Raw genomic sequence first — 12,492 nt, 5'->3', positions numbered from 1 at the left:
ATTTTTTTATAAATTATTAAAAATTATATTTATCGTGTAAAAATATTGTGATTGAATGAATTGACTCAATAGATCTGTTCATAGGAAAAAGAAAAAATAAAAGGAAAAAAAGGGAAGATGACCAAGATATTTAGGTATTAGGTAAAAAAATGCTAGAAAATTATAAAAATGTGGGGTCAAAAATAAGAATATATATATATATATATATATATATATATATATCATCTCCATGCCTATGCTGATTGGGTAGATAATTTTGATGATAGAACATCTATATCGGAGTATATTCACTTCCTCGGACCTAATCCAATTAGTTGGAGTTCCAAGAAGTAAAAGATAGTTGCATGTTCTGAAGCTGAATACCGTGCCCGGGAAGGAATCAACATCAACTCTACTCTTATAATATATTGTGACAATATCGGAGCTACTTATTTATGCGCTAATCCGGTATTCCACTCATGCATAAAACACATCACCATCATACGTCTTGTAAATCGCTTTCACGTCTTGTAAATCGCTTTCATCACATCAGTCTAATCGGTATCCTGACAGAAGCACCGTCTTGCGAGGACATGATAACAGTCAACGTGATAACAACCTCAACAACAGTCAAGATCTCCCTAACTACATGATGAGATATATATATATAATATAAAATATATGATGATGAATTCCTTTGGGAAAAAAAAAACCTTCTATTCTCTTATTTCCACCAATAAATCAGTTTAATTTAAGACATCTCTTTACAGCAACATTCTTCCACGAAGAGAGCTCTGCACTTATTCCATGGCTTCTTGGTCAGCTCATCCACCGCTGCAAGTGCTCACGTTCTCAACCTAGAACGTTGCAGCATTAGCAGTGGCATCGAGCTCATTATTCTGCTTCTTGGAGGCCAAAAAGCTTCTTGTGATGGCCGCGCCGGGCTCCCCCACCACCTCCTCCCACAGCTCCTCCTCCGACCCCCGCCCTCGCCTTTGGAAGAACTCGGTGGCATCGATTCGGTGCACGTCCCACCCCATCGCGCAGAAGCGCCGGATCTTCTGCAGCTGACAGCACGCCAGCCTGCAAGTGTTGGCCTTGATCGCGTCCACGGCGGCCTCCAGCATCCGCGCCTTCACCTCCCCGTTGCCTGCCGAGTCCTCCGAGCGGAAGTAGCCGTCCATCTCCGACACGCCGATCGATCTCCAAATTCCTCTCGAGTAGTCCCCGTCCGGTCGGAACGCCGCCCGTGCCTCCTTCACCAGCCCTTGCTCCACCATCTTGTCCACCCGCGACGACACGAACTCGTGGAGCACCGGCAGCTCGACGTCCACCCACAGGAAGCAGCAGTCGTAGCGGGACCGGAACTCGCCGCCCGCCCCCTCGACCAGCTCCTCGATGTACGAGTTGGACCCGCCGGCGACGATGGGGAGGCCGCCGCGGCCGAGGATCGACTCCACCGCGCGCGTGGCCTCGCGGCGGAAGTCCGAAGCGGTGAAGTCCGCCTCCGGGTGCACTACCCCAAGAAGGTGGTGGGGGACGCCACCGGACTCCTCCTCGGTCACCTTATTGGTGATCACGCCGAGGCCGTCGTACACCTGCATCTTGTCGGAGTTGACGACTTCCCCACGGAAGCTCTTAGCGAGAGCGATGGCGAGCTTGGACTTGCCGCTCCCAGTCGTGCCAAGGATGAAGACGACCTTGTCCTTGTACACCATGCGTGCAACTGCGGGGACATCAACGAGGGGAGGAAGCAGCCTGCACGGTACCGAAGGAACCCTCGGAAACCAAAACTGGATGAGGAAGAGAGGGTAAGAAGGCATCCGAAAGAAAGAAGAACAGCGATCCGCTTTGCAAGATCGAAGCATGGAGTTCCAACGCTGCTCTCTGTCAAGACATGCATGCAAACTAAGAAGCACTGAACTGAAACTGTGATGAGCCATTATAAATAGATGTTGCAGTGCAGCTGCTGCTTCCATGGCAAATCTTTAGTGATCAATCTAGTTCCACGCAAATAACCTTAGAACAAGAGAAGAAAAGGGATGTCCAACTGGGTTGGCTCCAGCACTCCTGATCTGCTCTGTATCTGTTTATGTCAGCAAAAAAGATAGAGGACACGATTCGGCATTTCTGCAATGGTTATTTATCTTACTCAAACCTGGATCTCAAAGTATCTTATAGCAGGAGAATGTAGCATATCTAGCAAGAACAATTATAGAGGCTCGTGTGCTTTAAACTACAGGAAGAGAAGATGTCAGATTTTGCATATAGTACAACACCATAACATCTTATTATCATAACTTCATTACATTATCTTCAACATGATGTTATCCGAATGAGAAGGTCATAGATGAGTAGTGTAAATATACATAATAAATGTATGGGTGATATCCTACATGATCTACCAAATCAAAGACATGCATCCCTCTAATGCTTTGGATTTGGCAGACAAAACTACTAAGATATATAGCAAACACCTACTGTGATATTTTGAGACTAATTTCCACTAGACAACTGTGCAAGAGATGCAACCCACGAAATGCCAATGCGCTTATCGAGGAAGACGAGTTCCTGCTCTTGAGAGTGAGAATAAATGAAAGGCTTTTGGATACTGTGCACAGGTATGCATGGGAATCCTATGTCCTTATCATGCATATTAGTAGAAAATGCTCCAACCGAGATCGAACTCTTACAGAGTTGCTTTATTTTTTTTTGTCGATAAATATTAAAAGAAAACCAATCAGAGAATTACAATTCATTGAGTGTGAAATTTCAAAGAGTTATGGAAATTTATGGAGGTTTGACTTATGATAAAGAAAAGAGAGAAAAAGAAATATATATTTTTTTAAAAATATATTTTATATTTTTCAAAAGATATCCATTTTTATTTTTTCCTAACTAGTATTTCTAATTTATAAAATATCTAAAATATTCTTCACAAATTTTTTCGTTAAATTTTTTTGCCATTTTTAACCAGTTTTCAACTACAACATTATTTTCATTTGGTTCATTTACAATGTTTTTCATAAACGTTTTTTATATATTATTATAATATTATATTTTTAAGATTTTAATTAATTTAATTAAGGTTGGGAGTCCATTTAGATTGCGTTAGTCTCACAATATTTTTATTATGGTAATAGGTGAAAAAAATTTTAAGAGATGATTTATTTATTTTATAAATCAAGAGTAATATAAAAAAAAGTTAAAATAAAAAATAATATTAAGAAATACTTAAAATGCAAATATTTAATTAAAGATTAAATATGTAAAAAATATAAAATTTATTGTTTTATATTTATCTATATCATAATATTCTATCAATATCCACCACCTTCGTTGTAGGATTCAAGGGTCACCGCACCCCGGCTTCCCTATGCTTTGAGATTACAACTATCTCACCATCTTGCTACGTGGCTTCTTTTCCTTCTCCCTGTGACCATCCCTTTTCTTCGTTCTTTTGTTTGACCCCGGAAAAGTAAAACGCAAGATCAGATTATTTACAGAAACACCCCACTACCGGTCTTCTCCCAACCTTCTTCCTCTTGTCTTCTCTTCTTCCGTTCTCCCCGTTCTTCTTTAACTCTCCCCATCGATAAGCAAGAAGAATCTCCATCGATTAACAAGAAGAAAGAAGGAAGAAAGAAGAAGAAGAAGCATGGGCCAATCATCAAGCAATTGGAGAAGAAACGACTACCACCGTCAAAATCCCTCGTTCTCCTACTCCTCTCCTCCTCCTGGTCCGAACCAGTCCGCTACTTCTTCCTCTCATCTCCCGATATCTCCGCCGCTTCCACCGCCATCGCAGCCGCCGCCGCCTCGCTCCAACTATAGCACGCCCTACCCGATGCCTTCGCCCCCTAACCCTAGCACTTCTTATTACCACCAATCCAGCTCTTGGACGTGCCGGCCTCAGCACCCACAGCATTATGGCCCCGGTCGGAGCGGTGGTTGGTGGATGCCACCGCCTCCGCCGCCGCCGATCCACTCTCCCGGGATGGCTGGTCAGCCGCCGGCGCTGCCGCCGCCACCGTTCGTCGAGCAGACTAAGACGGTGAAGAACGATGTCAACGTGCATAAGGATTCGATACGGCTGGTGCCTGATGAGCAGAGCCCCGATCATCATCTGGTCTCTTTCACCTTTGACGCCATGGTCGATGGGAGGTATCTAATTCTTCTCGCCATTTTCTTGCTAATGCTTCTGTTTTTATTGAATTCACAGTTTGTTCAGTAGAAGATCATCGATAAGTGTTGATTTTGGTATGATGAAATTGAATTCGCAGTTTCAATGCTATTACTATTCCCTGTCTCTTGTGAGTTTTATCCTGACGAAATGCATCAATGTTTTTGGGTTTTCTGAACCATTCTTTCAATGCATTGAATACTTTCATCATTGTCGCTGGGTCACTGTTTTGATATCATCAAACAAGGAAACTTGATCTGGTGATTGACAATTTGGCAGTAACTATAACTTTATTCTGTTGTTCAATGGTTCACCTTCTTTTTCTTTTTTTGGTTTTCAAATGGTAATCTCAAGTACCCATTAAAAAGAGTGAGATTATTATGTAGTTCCACTCGTCAAAAACATCAAAGCATAGAAAGATTTAGATCAATAGATATCTCAGTAGACTACGGAAATGGTTTCTCTGGTCGCTTCATCTGTTTTAGTAACTGATTCTTCAGCATTATGTGCTGCATATGAACAGACTATTCTTAAATGCTCAGGCTACTTTATGTAATATTTGGGCTTAATTCAATCAGTTTGTGACTTGCCAATTTCAACAGTTTTTCCTGGAATATAAAACATGTAAGTAACCTGAACAAAAGTGTATGTTAGCTACACATGATTAATTCTTTATACATTTCTCTCCTGTAGCTCATTACAGCATGCCAACTATAACCATTTCTACTTCTTAATTTTTCTCTTTGAATTTCCTAAAGTTTTAAATTTCTTTTGATTAACGATTTAAGTTAACTGCTGATTATAATCTAGATATATTGGATTATGCTATGCTGTAACTTTTGCCTCCATCATTATTCTTCTCTTTGTCTGCACTTTAGTACATTCAGGCAGTTGCAAATAGTCGTTCTAAATTGTCAACTGAAGAAGGAAATTGCAGGCTGGTATATCTTTTATCAAAAATTGTAACCCCTGATAACTTGCTCAACAACATGGTACATTGTTTACCTAATATGATACCATTCATCTTAGCTCATATACTCAAATTGCCCATTTTGAGTTTTGTAATCATGGAGAGTGTTGATGCTCTTGTTTGCAAAATCCTTTTAGTTTGGTCCAGTGACTGGTTTTCCCTATAGATGAAAAATTAAGTTATATAAAGATCTTGTCATCTAACTGAGTGCTATGAAAAATAATGTAAGCATGATCTTCAGTTATGTTTTTTATATTGTTTTCTAGATTCTGCTGTCCCAACTTATTTCTCCATCTTTGTGCCTCCTGCATTCAGAAAAGTTATAGCATTTTCTTTAGTGTTGATCATAGAAAAGTGTGTCTGTTATTGATCTGTTTATCCTTAGAGTGCACTTCCTTGTAAAAAACCAATTTACACTTCATCTGTATTGGTCTTCATTTAACCTAAAATACTAAATTACTGGCATAACTATTATCAGGATTGGTCAATTTGCATTAAAATCTATTTGACGAACCTCCTCAAATTTTGTTATTTGGGATTTTGACAATGTTCTCACTTAAAATAAAATACATGTCGTAACACATATATTGGACATATGCTGCTTCAGTAGTGATGTTTAGTGATAACAGGTCTATGTTGTTTGGTACTTATGCTGTTATCATCTATTGGATCAAATCATGCACTCCATAGCTTACACTATTCCTTTCCATGTGTTTCTTTCTTTTCTCAAACTTTTCCCTTTTGTCCACTCTGTATTTGTTTGTCTTCTTCCCCTCCATTTTCTTCTCCTCCTCCCCTCCTCTTTGGTGCAACATCAGCATACCAGGTGTCGGGACGCCACTATGTATAGGACTTATGCTAGTCTAGGCAGGGACCAGCATAGGTCTTGTACCAAAACTTGACACATTGTTGTAATGACCCAACTACTAGGGGTCAGCTATAGCGATCATACCTGTCATCGAACTTTTTATCTTTAATCATAAATTTAACTGTGAAATTATGCTACCATAAATTAGAAACTGTTCTGTTACAATTAAGACACATTTACTTGCAAACAGTATCATCTCCCATCTAATTATTTCTTACTATAATATAAGTTTGTTACTGTTTGAACAATTTTTTGATTTTGCACAAAAGGTTTAAAGTTGACTTTGATAACAGTGTTACAATTTATTACTTCGCCAAGGAAGGGGCCAATGCCACTATCTCTTCTATATATGTGGATATATACACACCTAAAGGAATAACCTTTCTTAAGGGACTTGGACAGACATTCATCCAACCTTCAGGATCTGGTATTGACTTGGGATTCTTCGATTTGGATGAGCTCTCAAAGCCATTAGAAGGTGATGTCTTCCCTTTGGTAATATATGCCAAATCTTGCCGACCATCCCCATCCAAAGATGTTCATGGTATCCAATCTTCAAGTCCTGCTCATGCGCAGATCACTCAAGCTGTCATAGAGAAGAGTAATGATGGGAATTTTAAAGTCAAGGTAGTAAAGCAGATATTGTGGGTTGAAGACGAACGATATGAACTACAAGAAATCTTCGGCCTGAGCCCAGTTGAAGCAAAAATTAGTGGTGGAGATGATGATGATATGGGAAAAGAATGCGTAATCTGTTTGTCAGAACCAAGAGATACCACTGTACTTCCTTGTAGGCACATGGTTAGTCCTCAACAAGCTTTCTTTTGTTTCGTTACTAATATTGTTACAAGATGAAACTGACTAGTAAATGTGGTTATGATGGTCCCTCACCTTTTGTGTTATTGTTGCTTAACTGATTGTTTATGTCACTTCCAGTGCATGTGTGGTGAGTGCGCGAAAGCATTAAGGCTGCAATCAAATAAATGTCCAATATGCCGTCAACCTGTTGAACAATTGATGGAGATTAAGGTCAATACCGCTGACCCATGATAGACTTCAAGGTCTCTTGGTATGTTAGGTTTTGCAAAATTTTCTTCTTAGTGTGTATCTGTTTTAAATAAAGTTGGTGACTTTCATGTACATTGATATATGTATACAGCTTCATATTGCTATGTTGAAAGTTGAAAGTATATTAATCTTTTATCACAATATCTGTGTACCCATGTCAGTTGAGTCAGCTGTCTGTGATTGTGTTGAATCTTGTCCAGTTTGGTTATATTGCACTGTTGTTGTTCAACAGTTAAAATATTGAATTCCTCTGTTGTTATGATCTGCATGTTGTAGTGGCTTCATACATATATTTTGTTGGTTTGATATTAAAATTTCATGGTGGTTGTTATAGACTCTCCAGGTACTGTATATTGATCTTGCCCTACAACAGTGCTATCTACAATTACAAAGAACATGTCTGAACAAAATTTGCATGACTGTTAACAATCTAGATGGTGTTTCTGTGCAAAAAAAAGAAAAAAAGTTGCAAAATAGAAATTGTGGGAGCATCCTTAACTTGTTCTGTTATACAAGTTGGTTGTAGTTAGTATTGTTAATATTTGTGATCCTCAGGTTGTTCAAATGATTTAATTTTAAAACATGGTTCATGTTTCAACATCATTCATAGAATTTATTAATTAAATTTCAATTGGTAGGTAATTGCCTTTAGTTCAGTTGGAACATGAAGAAATTCAACTCAGGTTGAAGACGGCACACAAACACCAAAATAACTGGGGCATCATTCCTGGTTGATTCTTACATTGCTTTCAGAAGACTTCCTGATACGAGCTATTTGAGTTATCATAAATTTCCAGCCTAAATTCCACTTTGAAGCATATATCATAGTAAGAAGTGTGAATATTTACTGATTATTTGTGAGCAGCTTTCTTGCACTTGCATGTGCAACATCTTCAGTAAGGACTGGTCTACACATATAGTGATCCTTATGTAAATGAGGTATGAATTTACGCCCATATTTTTGACCAATGTGCAGAATGTCTGCATTTGTTGATGCAATGTATGCCTTATGTATGATTTCAAACAAGCCTGCAGGTTGCACTTGGTTGCTTGTGATTTTAATTTTCTGTAATTGCAGTTGCACCACATCTGCAAATCTAGGTTTTGCACATGCATTGAGAGTGAGTTGTTTGCCTTTTGCCTCTTAAATAGTTACAACATGCTACAGATTTTATTTGGTGGCTACAGATGTAACCTGCACATCCAAAAACTATTTTTGGTTGCTTAGAAATGCGTTTGTGATTACTCTGGGGAGCCCCTCCCTGCATTATATCAGCTCCTATCTGCAACAAGTTAAATTGCAGCTTTTGATTTAGGTTATAATTTTAACTAGACAGACTCAATTTGCAGAATAGCAAACAGGTGTGTTTCAGTTGTTGTCTACTACAGCTGGGCATTTGATCTGAGAGACTACTCTTCTTATTCTACTTTCACTTGCATTTTATTTTGAATCGTCTGACTTAATTTGATCTTTCTGTGAAAAGATTCAGATGGCAGTGATGTTTGCGTGGCTCGGACAATAACCATCTCAATCTCTGGTATGTCTCTTCTCTCCAGTCTTCTTTTAGAACTTTGGTTCAGCAGTTATGGCTGTTTGTCGATTGACATACAGGGGTCCACAGGCAAGGCAGAGTGATCAGCAATCCAGCAGCAGGGCTGCAGAAGGACTTTAACAAGGTCTCTTCTGTCCACATCAATGCATGACAAAAATCTTCCTGATGAATCTTTCGATGCATCAAAGTGATTTGTTCAACCAGATTTTGCAGGTTAGCTGAATCAGCTCGGTTTTATCCAGCCACCTATTTTTTCTCTTCAAATTGAATGTTGTGGTCTCATCATGATTATATATATTGATACTTTTTCTTTTTGTCAATTATTTATCAGGCAAGAAGCTTATAAGAAAAAACAAATAGGAAACATGTTTGATAAAGATAAGAACAATAGTTTCATTCGTTTTTTATTTTTATTTTTTCACAAGTAAAGTATTATTTACTTCCAAATAATTCAAAAGAAAAAAAAAACAAAACAAAAGGCAGCCAAAACGATGATTGTAGGCAGTGAATTATGTCTTTTTGGATCCAAGTCTTCCTTTTGAATGACCAAACCGTCTCTCTGAGCCTCGAACACTCGAAGGTGACAAAATATGAGATGACCACTCAAAGAAAATTAGTGTCCTTTTCATGTACTGCCATTGATGCACTTGAATATCTTCTTATTTAGTTCTTTTTGACCTTGTACCTTCACTCTTAGCCTCTTTAAGGACAAGAAATTTATTGTCTAAGCAAATCAAAAGTGATTTCTTTTATTTTAATATGACATAAAGGACAATATGATTACATTTCTTTAATGGTGATTTTGACTCTCTTTTTTTTTTTTTGAATTTTATCGTCTCTGTTCTATTATTTGAATAAAATGGCAATTTCGATTTAGTTTGGTTTTTTTTAATTATCTTATCATTCTAATAGTGATTGGGCACTACCATCTGCTATTTAAAAATATGCTACAATTACAACAACTTGACTAAAAGTAGATTTAGTAATCCAATAAAAGTTCGATAGAATAAGCATTCCATCCACAGTGTTAAATCTAATACTTACTAATAAACAAAAAAAGAAAATTCTCCGGGCAGTATATTTTAACACAATTCCCAATCCATTCTCACTATGGAAGAAATCAAAAAGTAAAAAAAAATCCCATTTTCTTATAATATTATTAATCATCAATTCTTGATATGGGATTATTAGAAAATACATTTACCACTGTATTTAACCCATAAAATAGAAAGATAGAATTTGTAATTAGGGAGGTCCTTAGGGAGTTTAAAAATCATTGATTCAGTCGATGAGACATGATCGACTGATTTATTTTCTTAATGAAAATTTCTCAATGGAGTCACTTTATGCAGGCATTAATGGCGTACTCGTCTGGCTTCGATTACCCGCCACGCCCGTAGCAACCTTTGCGGGTACTGCGTCACTTGTGTTACCATCATTTGCTTCCTTGTTCACTGTTGGGTATCTCTGTAAGCTGAACGATGAAGTTTCAAGCAGAAGCAAACGAAAGCCAGGAGACAAAAGAGTGCAGTGGGAAAGAGGACTGGTGACTGCAGTGCATACGTCCGCGCGCGCATGTCAAACAGCACTGCTGTCGGAGATTCTTCCTCTCTTCCTCCTCCTCCTGCTGCTGCTGCTGCTGCTGCTGCTGCTGGTAATTTCATCTTCTTCCCTCTCATTATTTCAAACACTAATCCATCCTAAACTCTGTCCTACAAATCATATCATTTTATGCAAAACAAAGTAAGAAAAGGACGAAACAGTCATCTGCTTAAAAGATTCTTTCAATACGAGTTTTGTGTGATTGCAGAACTCTCTCTCTCTCTCTCTCTCTCTCTCTCTCTATGGGACTACAGAATCCATCCCATGTAACATTGCATGTAAATCCAAGAGAGAGAGAGAGAGAGAGAGAGAGAGAGAGAGAGAGAGAATAGTTATCTACTTAAAGTGTCTTTCAAAAGAAGTTCTAGGTGTATGATTGCAGACCTGCTCTTTCTATGAAGCCTGCATCTAGTAGTACTATGTTCTTTATTTCGTCTCCTTTGCCGCTCATTATTTCAAACACCAGCCATCTCAAACACGCTCCTATCAATCATCTCAAAGTTCTTGTGGATTATTCTATGGAAAACTAAAGAAAGAAAAGAACAGTTTCTGCTTAGGAAGAGTCTCTCAAAAGTTGTACATGACGCCATCTCTAAAGTAGTGTTGCAAGTTTCCTCTGAAGCAGAAAAATAGGTTGGACATCGAACTGCCATCATCTTGAATGAATGAATGAATGAGAAGAGAACATTTTCTGTTGTTCTCTTAGGCATTATTCAAGTTGATTCAAGTTTGAGTTGTTTCGCCTATGTGGTGATTATGCTTTTGTGGGTATGTGATGTAAAGATCCAAAAAAAAAAGAAAAAAAGGATGAAATCTAATGTTTATATCCTCCCATAAAAGTGTGAACTTTGATGTGCCAACTTTTTTCCACATTCACATGTCCTTAAAGAGTACATATGTGCCATTAATATAAACCAGGCATGTGAAAGTACTGGACATCGAGAAAAGATGTGTCCCAATTAATGTTTCTTATATGTTCTTCATAAAAATATGTGATTGGAACTTGCAACTCGAGCACAAACACAGAGTGAGGCCACACTCAAAACCAGCATCCATGTCTTCAGGCCATAGAAATAATATTCTCCCTCCCCCCACAAAGGACCTGAAAAGTTCAGATGAAGTGAAGGCTCACGGCACATCTTTGGACATTACATCATAACCCCTCATTAAAAGTCACTGAGGAGACAGAGGAAAGAGCCATAGTCCACTGCTTTGACTTGACCACTGTGGCCTGCGCTTCCATCCTTGGGGAAGTGCGCCTCATTAAGAAACCAGTGCACAGAGTCGATGAGGAGGGTGAACTCATCTCTTTCTCTCTCTTCTGCTCTGCTCACTGCGCATTGTCATGGGGCGAGAGGCGAAACGTTGCTGCCGACCGTCGAAACGGCAACTCACACGAACAGTGGCCGTCAGATTGGCATCTCCGTATCCTTTTGTATTTATCTTGTTTGGGTGTGCGGATTGGATTTGCGTGGGTTGAAAGCTAGCTTTTTACGACATTATTTTGCTCCAAGTATTTAATTATTATATAAATGATATATACATAAAGTGTCATATCAGTAGAAAAGGTTCGAATATCCTCTTTGTTTTTTTTTTTTTCCTTTTAATCCTTCCAGTGGATCTTTCAAAGTTCTATCTAAGAATTCATCCTTCGTTTGAAGCTAAGAACAAAGTACTATAGTGTTATAGTGTTCTTGTGACATACAAAAACTAAGCATTTACAAAAATATTGTAACTGGGCCACATTTTAAAGATAAAAAAATAAAAATACTGATGGATAAAAGAAGAAGAAGAAGAAGAAGAAGAAGAAGAAGAAGAAGAAGAAGCATCCCATAATGAGGAAATTTTTCTGAAAATTAGCCCGTTAATAAGCCTGATCAGATCAGGTTTTCTATCAGGTTTCTGACAACTTCGCTGCCTTGCCTCAGCTTCAGCCTGCAACATGAGTTAGAGAACAGGATTTTGGTGGATGTCAACAAGAAGGCAGCAGTGCAGCTGCGGCTGTATCTGACACACAACTTTAACTCATGTGATTACCATCAACGATGTCTTTAAACTTGAGGGTGATGCATGCCATGAGCTGATGATGCTCAATAACCTCTGTCTCACCTCCTCCTCCTGATGTTTATGGCCTGCTGTACATCAAATCCGATGCACTCAGACATGCAACACAAAAGTCAACACATCGCTCAACTCCTGCGTCTGCTGACAGTAGCTGATCCACTGTAGTTAACGCACCCATCGAGTCGAAATTGTTGTTGTCGGTGCA

General features: G+C 38.7%; 2 protein-coding genes across 3 annotated transcripts; one reads left to right on the top strand and one right to left on the bottom strand.

Annotated features, from left to right (window-relative positions):
* Positions 1-836: 836 nt before the first annotated feature.
* Positions 837-1,697, bottom strand: LOC135606652 (adenylate isopentenyltransferase 5, chloroplastic-like). Its single transcript, XM_065097707.1, has one exon. The coding sequence runs from the start codon at positions 1,695-1,697 to the stop codon at positions 837-839; it is 861 nt and encodes a 286-aa protein (XP_064953779.1).
* Positions 1,698-3,471: 1,774 nt separating this feature from the next.
* On the top strand, positions 3,472-8,111 carry LOC103977723 (probable E3 ubiquitin-protein ligase LUL4). Of its 2 annotated transcripts, XM_009393315.3 has the most exons (4): positions 3,472-4,143; positions 6,294-6,801; positions 6,937-7,069; positions 7,707-8,111. In XM_009393315.3, the coding sequence occupies exons 1-3, from the start codon at positions 3,638-3,640 to the stop codon at positions 7,048-7,050; spliced, it is 1,128 nt and encodes a 375-aa protein (XP_009391590.2). In that variant the 5' UTR covers positions 3,472-3,637; the 3' UTR covers positions 7,051-7,069; positions 7,707-8,111. The 2 variants fall into 2 exon arrangements, with proteins under 2 accessions (XP_009391590.2, XP_009391589.2); XM_009393314.3 differs by lacking the exon at positions 7,707-8,111 and having other exon boundaries at positions 6,937-7,330.
* The last annotated feature ends 4,381 nt before the right edge of the window (positions 8,112-12,492 follow it).

The sequence above is a fragment of the Musa acuminata genome, chromosome BXJ2-3, assembly GCF_036884655.1.
Source record: "Musa acuminata AAA Group cultivar baxijiao chromosome BXJ2-3, Cavendish_Baxijiao_AAA, whole genome shotgun sequence".
Taxonomy (NCBI): domain Eukaryota; kingdom Viridiplantae; phylum Streptophyta; class Magnoliopsida; order Zingiberales; family Musaceae; genus Musa; species Musa acuminata.
The sequence above is the reverse complement of the archived record's forward strand: the minus strand, read 5'-3'. Positions and strand labels throughout refer to the sequence as shown.